The sequence below is a fragment of the Amblyomma maculatum genome, chromosome 5 (genome assembly GCF_055883805.1).
Source record: "Amblyomma maculatum isolate TAMU_Amacu chromosome 5, ASM5588380v1, whole genome shotgun sequence".
In the NCBI taxonomy this organism is placed as follows: Eukaryota; Metazoa; Arthropoda; class Arachnida; order Ixodida; family Ixodidae; genus Amblyomma; species Amblyomma maculatum.
Window position 1 is genome coordinate 160,787,992 of NC_139348.1, and position 12,899 is coordinate 160,800,890.

At 44.3% G+C, this 12,899-nt stretch overlaps 1 protein-coding gene across 2 annotated transcripts in view; it reads right to left on the reverse strand.

The window, feature by feature from the left end:
• The window catches only part of RhoGDI (rho GDP-dissociation inhibitor), a 20,343-nt gene continuing 7,444 nt past the window's right edge, over positions 1–12,899 (reverse strand). For both annotated transcript variants that reach the window (XM_084604865.1, XM_084604864.1), the window contains exons 3-5: positions 12,163–12,246; positions 10,586–10,726; positions 1–2,626 (exon numbers count right to left, since the gene is read on the reverse strand). In XM_084604865.1, coding sequence (XP_084460991.1) covers positions 2,430–2,626; positions 10,586–10,726; positions 12,163–12,246 — 422 coding nt within the window. In that variant the 3' untranslated portion in view covers positions 1–2,429. The remainder of the gene's footprint in view (positions 2,627–10,585; positions 10,727–12,162; positions 12,247–12,899) is intronic.

Here is a 12,899-nt window from a genome sequence, read left to right on the forward strand (position 1 = left end):
TAAATTTGTTGCACACGCTTTATTGCAGTGGATGGCATCTTTCGCCAGCAGAATAACACATATTGTTCTTCGCTTGTGCAAAAATGGAAGGGACTCCGGCAAGGCTTGGTCTAGCTCAAGTATAACCTTTCAGCCAACAATGGTGCCAACAGGACATACTGCTCCAAATGCTACTCATTACAAAACATTTCACACACTATTGGTGCATTATTGGTGCAGGCACATGTTTACGTGATAGACACACCCAAGGCACGTGCGAATACAACTAATTTAGACAAACGTTTGATTTGGCGCTCACATAACAAGGTTTGTTGCAGCAGCGCAAGATGTGCCACATGCAGAATACAGAAGTGTACTAAAATAATGTTGCATGTTTACAGTTGGTGAATCGTAATTATGCGTTAGGTGTAACCATTAAACAACCGCGTGGCACAAAAATTGCAACTTTCGTGAGCAACTAGTTGAAACAATATGTGGAGGATCTTACGAGGCCAAGTACTATTTGGGGAAAGAAATAGGAGGAAAGAAAAAAAAACATTTGGTCGGCTTTTTCTGCGGTCTGCCGCTTTCGCAAAATACGCCTGCAAGACGCTAAAGGACAGTCAACAACGGTTTGGCAACATTTTCATGGCAGTAAAACAGAAATAAACCCTTCCACAGCAGCAGAGACATGAAGGTGGTAATATAGAAATCATTTTGAAGCAGAGAACAAGCAAGCATAAACCCGCGAACAAAAGACTCGGAACGCAGCAAATGGTATTTCAAGCTTGTACAAGCTAGATCAGATGAAATATTGGGAAGACAACGGCTGGCTCCGGAAGAAGAATGGCTCTCAAGATGCCGGTCTTGCATAGTGTGCTTTGCAGTAAGCATTATAGTACTACACTAATATCCACTTACAAAAGTTGAGCGTGGCATGCCAGGTTTCTTCACGGTACAGGAGTCTACTGGCATCCCGGACTTCAAGAGCCAGCAACGCTATCAAAATATTTATATCGTCACGTCTTCCCAGGCATAAAAGCAGTTCTCACATACTTTAGGCGAGCGGTAAAACCATCGCTTGGATATCCCACAACAAATGCCTTGACATTCTCTCTTCCGGCAAATTGAATCGGCACTGTCACATAGTAATCATGGCTAACGAAGAAACAAAAAGGGTCCCAGTTAAATAAGAACCGAGGTATTCATATACAGAAAACAAGAACAAGTACAAGGAAAGAAAGAATGCAGACGGACTGGAAAAAAATCGCAGGTCGAGTAAATTTGCACTGCGAAACAAGAAAACAAAAAATGAGAAGCAAAGAAACGGCACCTCGTTATGTACAGCGAGAGTGGGAAAGATGCTCTAATCTAACTTCAGCGTCTCGCGACCTCCCAAGAGAAAAAAATGGCATGGCCAGTGGCAACAAGCCATGAATGAAATCCCACATATCGCTTCATTGACATTCACAGGTTTTCATTCACATTAACCGGGTCGCTTAAGATTTAGTCCAGGTCATTCCAAGGTTTAATGACCAACAACCTTGACGAAGACAAACCTGAAATGCTCCCATTACTGTATAGACAGTCAGACAGCAAACCACTTGCATATTTCACACTGCTTTCGAAAGATTCGTTAACACTACACCAACACACATATACGACCAGTTTTAACATTGCATGTGTAAATTTAAGTAGCTCACTGTGGCCTTCACAACGTTGAGACTTAACACAGATTTGCAAAGTGCACAACCAGCCAGCAATGGTAGACTTTGATCGTTGCAACGCCATGCCAACAATCTCAATCACAGACTGTCAAGAAAGTACATGGTCATCAACGACTAATGTTTCAGGAAATCAATGTGCACTGAAACAAGCATAGACAGTGCATATTACATATGAACCAATAGCACAAGAACTTTTGCAGGCATGACAGCCAGGAACAATGCAGTCAACAGCAAATTTCAACTCGCATTCTGGGAAAGTGCGCTCTCACAGTGTCAACACTCTCACGCCAGTAATAAATGTCAGCAGGCCTTTTGTACAACCAACAAGTCGCAAAGAAACATTTGCAAACAATCTTTGGTTTTGATGTGGCTGACTCAATAATAACCACTGCTAAACCTACCTTGGCAATGACGACACCACCGGAACCCAATACCACTTTGCGGTGGACATTCATTTCAACCCTCACTCCAGTTACCATTGTTGATCACACAGGCGGAAACACAACCACTAATGCGAGCCGGGAGGCGCTCACTGCTGGCACCCCGTTTTACACAATGCATGAAAAACAAACTGGCACAATCTGACCGCCGAATAACTCTAGTTGCAAGTGTGTATGTTGCCACTGGCCAGGCAGGGCAGCCGAAATCGCGGAGAGGCGCAGTCCAGAGCAGTCGCACTCTGTTGTATAGGGTCAACAGCAGAAGAGGAAAAAACAGACTTCTCTAGTCCCAGTCCTTCTTGATCTCAAAGGTCCACTCCCACTTGAGATGCTCGTGCTTGTCGTCATCGGTGAAGAGAGACTTGACAGTGTACTGGCCGCGGGCAAGCATGCCAGATGGCATGTCCTCCTGGGGCGTCGTGAAGGACTGGATCTCCTTCTTGGGTGCATACGAGCCCACCATCTGGTTCATCTTTTCGACTGCGCAAGTTACAGTGATCGGACAGCAGAGATGAGTGCGGTGTTCAGCTTTTGAGTCCAGAGTCAGAGGTAAACAGGCAACTCAATGAACTGGTGCTAACTAGATACTATGAACAATGCCAAGCACGCAGCAAGAAATGACACACAGGTGCCGTTGACTAGCACCTCAGCTGTTTTTTCGCTTTTTTAAGCACCTCCTTACACCTCTGATCGGGTTATGTACATCAGTAGTAGCCACGGGCAAATGACTTTGCAAGTCTTGTTTGTTGTTTCTGTACTGTGGAAACCATGTTTTTACTTCAACTTGACCAAGAACCTGGCAGTGGCAGAAAGGAGTATTGCAAAATGCTTATGCAATTGTGAAGTGCGAACTACATTTCAGGACTAGATTTTACACGAACTCTACCAAGGATGACCAAACACAGGCGTCTTTTACAGAAAGATTCATTCAGACATTAAGGCAATTGGCTTCATTCATGTGTTCAGCCAAAAAAATTAAAGAGCACTGCAGAATCTGCATTGGAGTAATGCGAAAGTATGAATGCTAATTGCTTAAGAGAACAGGCTAGGCAAAATTGAAAAAAAATTTTGATCTTTTATTTTTCTGCAAATCAAAACCCCTATTCTATCCTTTACATAGTCCAGTCCTTCATTTACCGGCACGTGAAATATTTACTCCGAAATCGACATTTTTCGAAACCAAGGCAGTGACCCGCACCGTCCCCTTTTGACACCTGCTTGAGACCTTTGCCTCTCCTAACTTGAAAAAAAAATTTTTTTTTCAACGTCTATTTTGTTCACATTTAGCGGGATGGTTGTCACCGATCTGACAATAGTGAAAAGCTGGCTAGCACATTTTGTTTTTAGCCAAGGAAATAATTATATGCTGCTGGGCTACTCGCGACTCACAGCATTTTGTTCGCGCTTCGGTGTGTTTCGTCGGCAACTGATATTTTCTTTATTTTGAAGCTGGATATTTTGAAGCTGGATTGAAGCGCTCATCCAATGACGAAGAGAAAGAAGTGGTTTAGGAGACTGTGCTTCCACAGGAAGAGGCATGAATCGATCAGCAATGACACCAAATCTCCGCAACACAATCCAGCAATGGACGCCGCGGTCACCACGCGTGTCTGCATCGAAGCTTTCACGCTCAGTGAGACGCATGGAAACCATAATGGAAAAACTTATGACAGTAGCCATGTCCTGATTGATATTAACCTTCTCTCGTTTGCCGTCGCCAAAAACTGTTAGTGTAAAGCACGCGGTGAGGATTTTCAGCTGGTTGAAGATGTTGCACGACAAGGAGTTGCTGGCCCGTTCTTCCAGCTCTGTAAATTGGCTGTCAGTGCCTCGGGTGGAGACATCCAGACGAAAAACATTGAGCAACATGGCTCGGGTTGGCATTTGAGGTTATTCGAAATTTCTGCAGCGCAATTAACAGTGCAGTGGTTATGTGAAGCTGACTGACGGTGACTATACTTCGTACTGATGGCTACACGACAGGTCCCTAAGGGGGTCGGGAGAGCAATGTAGCTGGTACAGAAAATAAATATTGATTATGGTGGTGACTAACATGCTGGTGGCTATTGAAAAAATTGTATCAGTATCTATTTCTAAAGTTAGTATTGTAATAATTTTCCTTCTTCCACTTCAAAGGCAATTATCTCAAAACATGAAATATTGCTGCATTTGACTTTTTTTTCAGGAACTACAGGTGATATGGAGATAAAACTTTGGAAGTAATGAGTAAAGACTACAGAGAGTCTACTGAACTAGAATTAGTAGTGCAGAATATTTTAATTTAAAGAATACTATTTACTGCAAATTTTGGGTCAAAAATTTGGTAGGCCTAGTAAAAAAAAAAAAAAGCAAAGAAAAAAATCCAATGTTCGGGAAACAATAATCCTAGTTCAGTATCACTACCTCAGATTGCTGATTACAATGATACCAAGATGAATGTTCTAACCCCAGCAGATTCTGAGAAAAAGGGTCCCAAACATAGGCTAAAATGCGTGGGAGGAATAGGGCCTACCCTGTCCCCTTAATTCACTTTTTGTTTAGCCATTTTAGTCTTCCTATGCTTTCTTGCGGCGCTACTTCCGGTTGCGTGACGTCACATCCTCTACGTCACATTAGTTCTTTTTGTTTGCCTTTGGTACTTTCAAGTTGCGTGCCAATCCCTTCCTATGCCCTTTTTCGCCTCTACTTCCGGTTGGGTGACGTCATCCTAATTGACTGCCTTAACTACTTAAAAATTGTGCACCAATCCCTTAGATTCCCCTTTTTTGGCTCGACTTCATGTTGTGCGACATCACATCCTTGACGTCAGCTTAACTGACTAATTTAATTAACTATTTTAATATTTGATACATTCAAATATGGTGCCAAGCCATTGACTAATGAGACAATTTTCGCTTTTGCTTTTACATTTTTTACCTCTAATTAATAACCTAATTAAGTTATTGGCCTAATTATTTTCTCGGACATAACATTACGTCACCTTCTATCGATCGACACCACTCATTAACCTCTACCACTTCTCAATTACAACTGCTGCGGACACGATTTTGCATGTCTTGCATCTAATTACTTATATATCTTATTGGCCTAATTATTTTTAGGACACAACATGTTACCCTTTATCGATTTACACCACTCATTAACCTCTACCTTTTCTCAATTACAACTGCTGTGGACAACTTTTACATTTTCTTTGCTTGTAATTAATTACCTAATTAACTTAATGGCCTAATTAATTTTTCAGCAGCAACATTACGCCACTCTCTATCGACACCACTCATTAACCTCTACTACTTCGTAATTACTCACAACTGCTGCGGACACGATTTTGAGGATGCGGTCAGCGGACAGAAATCTGTGAACATTCTGTGAACACATCTGTGACAGAAATCACTGTCTACGGCTCCAGATAAATCTAAAGCCCTCTTTTAAGCGGCGTAAACAAGTCCGAGATTGCAGATATTGCATGTCACTTTTCACTGCCTGGCATTCTTGATGGTGTGTGGTTTGGTTCCTGGAGTTTAATGTCCCAAAGCAACTCAGGCTATGAGAGACGCCATAGTGGAGGACTCCGGAAATTTCGACCACCTGGGGATTTTTAGCGTGCACTGACATCGCACAGCACACAGGCGCCTTGCTTTTCGCCTCCATCGAAAAGTGACCGCCGAGGCAGGGATTTGATCCCGCATCCTTGGAAACAGTAGTCGAGCACCGTAACCACTGCACCACCCCGGCGGGGTCCTGCATTCTTGAAAGCGAACAGTGAGCTGACAACAAATAGACCAACACCGATCTGTGACGTAAGCACGATGCGGTGACGCTACTGTCTCCAGGCTAAGCCGACCGGGAGTGAAAAGTTGGGTTAGCACCCATAGGAATACATGGAACCGAAAAATTTCAAAGCAGTTTTTTCATTTCACAGGGCACATATGATGTCGTTATTTAGCACAGAGCAACCATGAACATCCTAGAACAGATCGTGAAAGTATAAAATCTCATTACCGAGGCGAAGTATTTTTAAAACACCGCAAAACGTATGGGTGTGCGAGCTTGGAGGGCGACCCATAAAAACATATGTAAGCAAAACTTACCACAACATTTTTCTCGGTTCAGCAGTGTTGAACCCTTCTCATTTTTTTGTGAACGTCTTGTATCACACCCCGACATCATGTTGCATGACACACTACATTCCCTTGCAAATACTGCAAATCTGACGACTTGCGGGACCGTTCACAGCACGATAAACTGACCGCGCACAGTTGCAGACGGCAATGCACCAGCGCTGCTAGCAGGCGGTCCGAAGCTGGAGGCGGTCGCTGGGTATCGCCAGCTGCGCTGTCATCTGCTGCAATGCGCTAATCTCGTTCGGTCCGTATTGTCGTATGGCGTTTGACAACTGCTTTTTGAATGTAATTCTGTCTAGGGTGTATCACTTGAGCGACAGTATTATCAAGCTCATTTACTCCATGCGGCAGCATATTAGACTATAAACAAAACTACGTGATTCGCTACATGAGCATTTTGGGGGTGTCCGGATTCACAACATAAATTATTCGGGGAGTTTTAAAAGTAGACCACCTCCGCAATGACACAACATACTTCTTCAAAGCGCTGGCCACTGTTTAACGACCGGCCACCACTTTTGGTGCTCTGCGAAACGAAAAATTTTCACGAGTCTATGAGGGAGCGGGGAAAGGGGGGCGGAGAAGGAATCAGTCTATCAGTCTAGGGGAGGGCGCACGCGTTGGCGCCGCCGCCGCCACGCACACGCTCGCTCACCGCCATTGCCCAAAGAAACCGACTCTGCCTCGCGTTGCCAGCGTTCTTCGTTGTTTCCGCTACCGACGCACGAGAGCCCACGAGCAACCGTGTGGCAACAATGAACGCGCACTGCTCACCAGTGCCTTTTTTCTGTTATTTTTTGCCACATTTAAGTATGAACTATTGTAGTTTCATGTTCCGACAGCGAAAGCAGTGGACACTGCTGCGTCTGCCACAGACATATGGCATCGGCACTGAAACACGATGCGTTGTATCAACTGTGCTCACTAGTTTATAGTAGGCATTCCTCTCACTTCAGTTCATGTTTATCGACCCTAAACTTGCAGGGTTCTGCCCAATTTCCACTAACTCGGCACTAGCTAAGAGACAGTCGGCGCTGCGAGTCCGTTATATCAATGTCAACCGCCGCGACATGCTCGTTACATGGAGTTTTCAAATGCATGCACTTCAAAGGGGGTGGCGTTGGGGAATTGAAACACTTCGTAATATCAACGAATTCGCTACATGGAGGTTTGTTACATAGAGGTTTGACTGTAATCTGAAAAAAAAAAAGCCTCATAATCTTGTACGCACATTTTTACAGTATTTTTGTGGGCTGTGCTGAAGAAGGTTATGAGTCAGACAAATTTGGGAAGAAACGTGCTGAGTGCTTAGGAAACCGCTTTCGAGACAGCAGGCACAGTCAGAATGACATTTATTTTTCTGCTGCTCCAAAGATAGGTATCGGAAATTTGGTTTGGTTTGGTTTTTTGGGGTTTAGCGTCCCAAAGCGACTCAGGCTATGAGAGACGCCATAGTGGAGGACTCCGGAAATTTCGACATCGCACAGCATATGGACGCCACTCCGTTTCGCCTCCATCGAAACGCAGCCGCTGAGGCCGGGATTCAATCCCGCTTTCTTGGGTACAGTAGTCGAGCGCCGTAACCACTGCGCCACCCCGGCGGGGTAGGTATTCAGAACAAGGACTGAGCAGTAGGACAAATGAATAAACCACAGCTCTTTGGTCATGCCAGTTGTGAAACTGATCATCATTTACAGGGGTACATGGAGGAGCCAACTAGGGGTGGCAAATAAAAATTATTCATCGTTACTCAGCTTAAAAAAATCTTAGCTTTTAGTGCCCTAGCTGAATGTGCACTTTTGTTACTACACATCTGTTTGACAGATTTCTGCCAGGCAATGCCACACAGTTATCCATAATTTCAGCACGCCAACTTGCATGCTGTTTGTTTTACAGCCAACAGGTGTTGTGGTCAACTAACATAATAAATTTTGGACTGGGACGTCAATACAATGGCCCTGCGATGGGTTTCGCAAATGGTATGAATAAAAGCTCAGAGAAAAACACCTTTCAACCCACATGACTGCACTGCACAAATTCAGAAAAGAAAAAAGTCGAAGCCAGTACCCAAAGCACTGCAAGAGAGTCACCAAATTACTTGGTAAATATATCTGAACTGGTTAAGGGGGGACATGGGTCTTGAGCAAAATTTTCTTAATATTTGTCCTGTCAGTATGAAATTTGCAGGGTTTATGTAAATTCTTGTGCTGGTTTCAAATATGTTGTTAGTTTTCTTCTACATAAATTTGCTGAGTAGTTACAGCAACTTTGCTGTTCCAGACTTGCGGGAAGCTTGTAAAAATATCTACTGAAGGGAAATTGCTAAAATGCACATGGATCTGTTCTTGAATGTCTAAGGAACGCAATAAAACAAGTTTTGTGCTCCTGCCTTACTACAAGCCAAAGTTATGGAAGTTTTAAGTTTCAGCTTCACAAGTGCAACCACCCCCTTTCTACATCTTCGTATGTTTAAAAATTTTTCATGCAGTTGAGACCTTGTATAATAGCTTTATTGTGTTCCTTTAACACTCACGAGCCAGTAAAAATAAAAATCATTACAATCTAAGGAGTAGGAGAGCCACAATGCCACCCGCAAAATAGAAGGGTAGGCAAAATTTTCATTTTGAGAAAAATGGAAAAAACGAATTGCAATGTCAAACACTAATTTAATCAAACAAAAACTGTAGAAATGCAGGCCACTGTGGCCTAGAAGGCTCCTGGACAGTAATCTGCATTGGGTTTGCCCTTCTGCTTTCGTTTTGCTGCAGTCTGAAAAGCTGCAGAGGAAGCACGCTTCCTCTCTGCTCTCAGACATTCACTGGTGCAATGCACACGTTTACAATTTAAAATGGCTATAAACCTCCAGGAATGTAGTCTCTTTGCTTTCCAACGTCCAAGTGTCGCCTCTTTCATTTTGATTTGCAGTTGCAGCACATTCAGTTGTCACTTTTTCGTTTCGGTTTTTTTTTTTCTTCTTTTTTTTTTTTACGTACGTCGTTTTGCTATGTCCTCGCATCAAGACCGTGGTGAGGAACGTTTATTGCGGAAAAGAAATGTAATTTGGAGCTGTTTGCTGCTTCCCGGTGCTCTGCATTGCACTGGAAGCAAGTGAATTCCCTAAGGACTATGAACGAGGTCTGATCGGCGCAAACGCGCGGCGAGCTCTACGAAGACGACGTGTCCCGCAGTTTACGCATTGGAGAATAAGTTTGACGGCGATTCCTTACCCCCTTCACTTTTTTAAATGCCAATATCGCCGCCGTATGTTTTACGCTTCGCCAATCTCAGCAAACTGTTTAGATCTGACGATCGTGAACTCCGCATCGCCAAGCGGACTGTCCGCCGCGCTGCCGTCATCGTTACGAACACAATCCGTCTACCGCTTCGTTGCTAGAGTTGGCGCGAGTTCAAGCTTTTCCTGTTTTGAGCTTATCTTTCTGCTCATCTGCGGCCAGCGTTATCACTGTCGCGGCGGGTGCGACCGCTGGCAGTAGCAGTCCCCCGTGCTGGGGAACACGTTAGGCCTACTTCAGGCTCGTACACACGATCGTTCGGAGCACGATTTCCGTCGGCCTGAGCGCGCACAGCCGGGGCAGGGCATCACTTGAGATGATTATTCAACTATTTTTTTTACTTTTTTCACAAATTCTTGCCATGAACGCACCTCGCGGTTCGGAACCAAGCGCGGCCGGCGTCACGTCTCCGCCGTCTCCCCGCGGCTCGGGCGCGCCTAGCAGACGCCGTCAGCCAGCTCCACCAATGCGGGGACGCCTTATCGTCACGTGCACCCCGAAAGCCAATGGGATTGTAAATGCCACGTTTTCTTTTTTTGCTATTTTTTATGCGACCAATGGGCGAATGTAAACAGCAGAGGCGTCAATTTGAAGACGAAAGGCGGCTCTTTCGAATGAGACCAAGATGGCTACGGTGCCGCGCACAAAATGGGAGCTACGCCTCGCGAAAAATGGTTGTTTCGGGGGTCGTTTTCGGCCCAAATTTGGGCGACATCGATTATATAAATTGGCATTGTGACTAAAATACCGACCCTAGAGATGAAAAACTTAGCAGATAGGTAGATAAAGAGCTACTGATTTCGCAAATCACATTTTCTAAAAAGTGATTTTTTCGCGATTTTTTGGTCCGCAAGACCCGTGTCCCCAAGTGCGCTGCTAAGAAAGCATCAGTTGTAAACTGTCTCCATGCTAGGGAGCAACGTTGCAACCAACCAACCATGCTAGTGCTATCCAGTAATGTTTAGGGGCCAAACTGAAGGCTTATGTGCATGCTCAACCACTTTGAAATGGGCGCAACTCACCCTGGAGTCCATGCCTGTAAATCTTCTGGACATACTTGAGCCCTGTGACAATCTCGCGCTGCACGAAGAACTCAATTCGGATCCGGTACTGGATTCCCTCCTTCACAATGAAGGTGCGCTTCTTGATCTGTTCCATGTCCTCTGCATGCACAGACACAACAGCATCCTTTAGAAAGGTTCAGGGCTAGTGAGTAATTAAAGCCAAGTTCCAAAGATCAAACAAGAAGGGGGCAAGGCACGAGCGCTCCATAGTTCCAATCTCTTGTACTCTTGCTGTTCGCATTATAGAACCTCCATTGCTGCCTAGTAATGACAAGTAGTACATTTCAGCACCCTGCAAAACAACCATGTCACTCTCCTCCATTCCCATCACCTCCATCAACAAAGGAACATTATCCAACAACATACACATTGCAGCTTTATCCCATTACAAGGAAATCATGTCATTTTTGCTCCACAATTTCACTGGGAAGAGAATGCTTCTTGCTCAGCACATTTAACTAAAGCATGTGGCTAGAATGCCTCAACTAGGTGCATTCCTCCCTCCTGTTATTGCTGTGGAGTGGTTTTTCATCTTGCTCACTTGCCTCTCGTGTGCATTCATTAAAGGAACTCAGTGACGCAGTTATGTAGTCACATGGTGAGCCACACTGACAGCATTTCACTACAAAACAGCACTTCCATCTGTTTACTGCAATCTGCGATGTCAAATTAAAATTATGAATCCCCTTTTCTTGGACACTGGATTGCTCAGCGTATACGATAAGAGGCAGGATCTTCTCATTTCCAATATTATCTCACAACATGCATTGGCCAATGCTCGGTCTGCAGTGAGCATGCGCGCTCTGGTTATTTGTTTTTTTCTTTCAAATTTGACACCGTTAAAGGCCCCATTCTGCAGGAAATCTAATGTCAATGTTGCAGCTGTGAGTGAAAAACCACAGCTCTGGCAGGTGGTGGTAGTTGGCAGACATGACCGGACAATGATTCTCTGGCGCGTCATACGACGTAATGAGCCCGCATGGTATGACAAAATTGGGAGGAGTTGCCCACTTTGACTGCTCATCTGAGGTGGAAGGGCAGGACAGGGATCAACCTTCCAAGGCTCTTGAATGCACACGCTACCCCTAAGCCACGCAGGCACTTTCGTTCGGTTAAATTAAGGTTTATGCATACTATGTTGGGAGGTGATAGCTTACTACTGTACTCTAATGAGCACGTGTGAGGAGGTACTAATTGAGGGGCTAGTGATAAGGCAAGTAGCAAAGCGCACGCATTCAAATGGGAGGGAGCCGTTCAAGTTTTTCAGTCATATTCTTAAAGGCAAAGCTTCAGTGTGCCCTCATCTTTTTTTTAAACTGGCATCTTGATTTGTCACAAAGCACCTGTGACGCTTTCACTGCTCCAAACCCGAGCAGAGTGGAAAGCCTTACGCATCCTTCGAGAAACTATGAAAAAATGCCCGCCCTAACACCTTGTATAGACAAACGCAATGCCATGCATTCTGAGACAACAAATCCATGTGCGTCAATGCCTTCCCACAAATGGAAAGAAATGCATTGAGGATGAGGACTCACCTGTGAGGTCAAGGACAACGTCTGGCCGTCCTTCGACCACCAAGACCAGCTTTTTCACGAGCACACGGTTTGGGTTGTCCGGTTCTGCACCATATAAAGCATCCCAACACCTTTAAGAAGTTCCACCAAACGACACATCAGGAACTATCCCCACAACATTGATTTCAATAATACCTGCTCAGCTGTGCAGTTTTTTAAACAAGACACCTGCCAAACTACTTTATTCTTGAAAATTATGTAGCTTAGTTCCCCCTTATTCGCTCAGATCTGAAATAAAGGCATTTTCTTTTTTCTTCGCACTTACTTCACACGATTTATAAACAGCGGTCAGACTTTTCGGTTTAAACCGAAAATGCTCAGTACCTTTTCATGCACACCGCGAACTCTTGAAGACAGGAGAATATTACAACAGTGTTCAATCCAGGGGCATGATGTGGGACAGTCGGATCATTGGATTATGCACAGCGGTTGAGGGTTTTGAGGCATTGTTCATGGCCTCACAAATTAATTAATTAATTAATTTATTTATTTATTTATACATACATACATACATACATACATACATACATACATACATACATACATACATACATACATACATACATACATACATACATACATACATACATACATACTGCAGCCCCTCCTGGGGCTATTGCAGGAGTGGGGTTAAGAAGAATACATACTAAAATGGCAGGGTACAAAACAAACTTAACATGTTAACACACGCAGTGGAT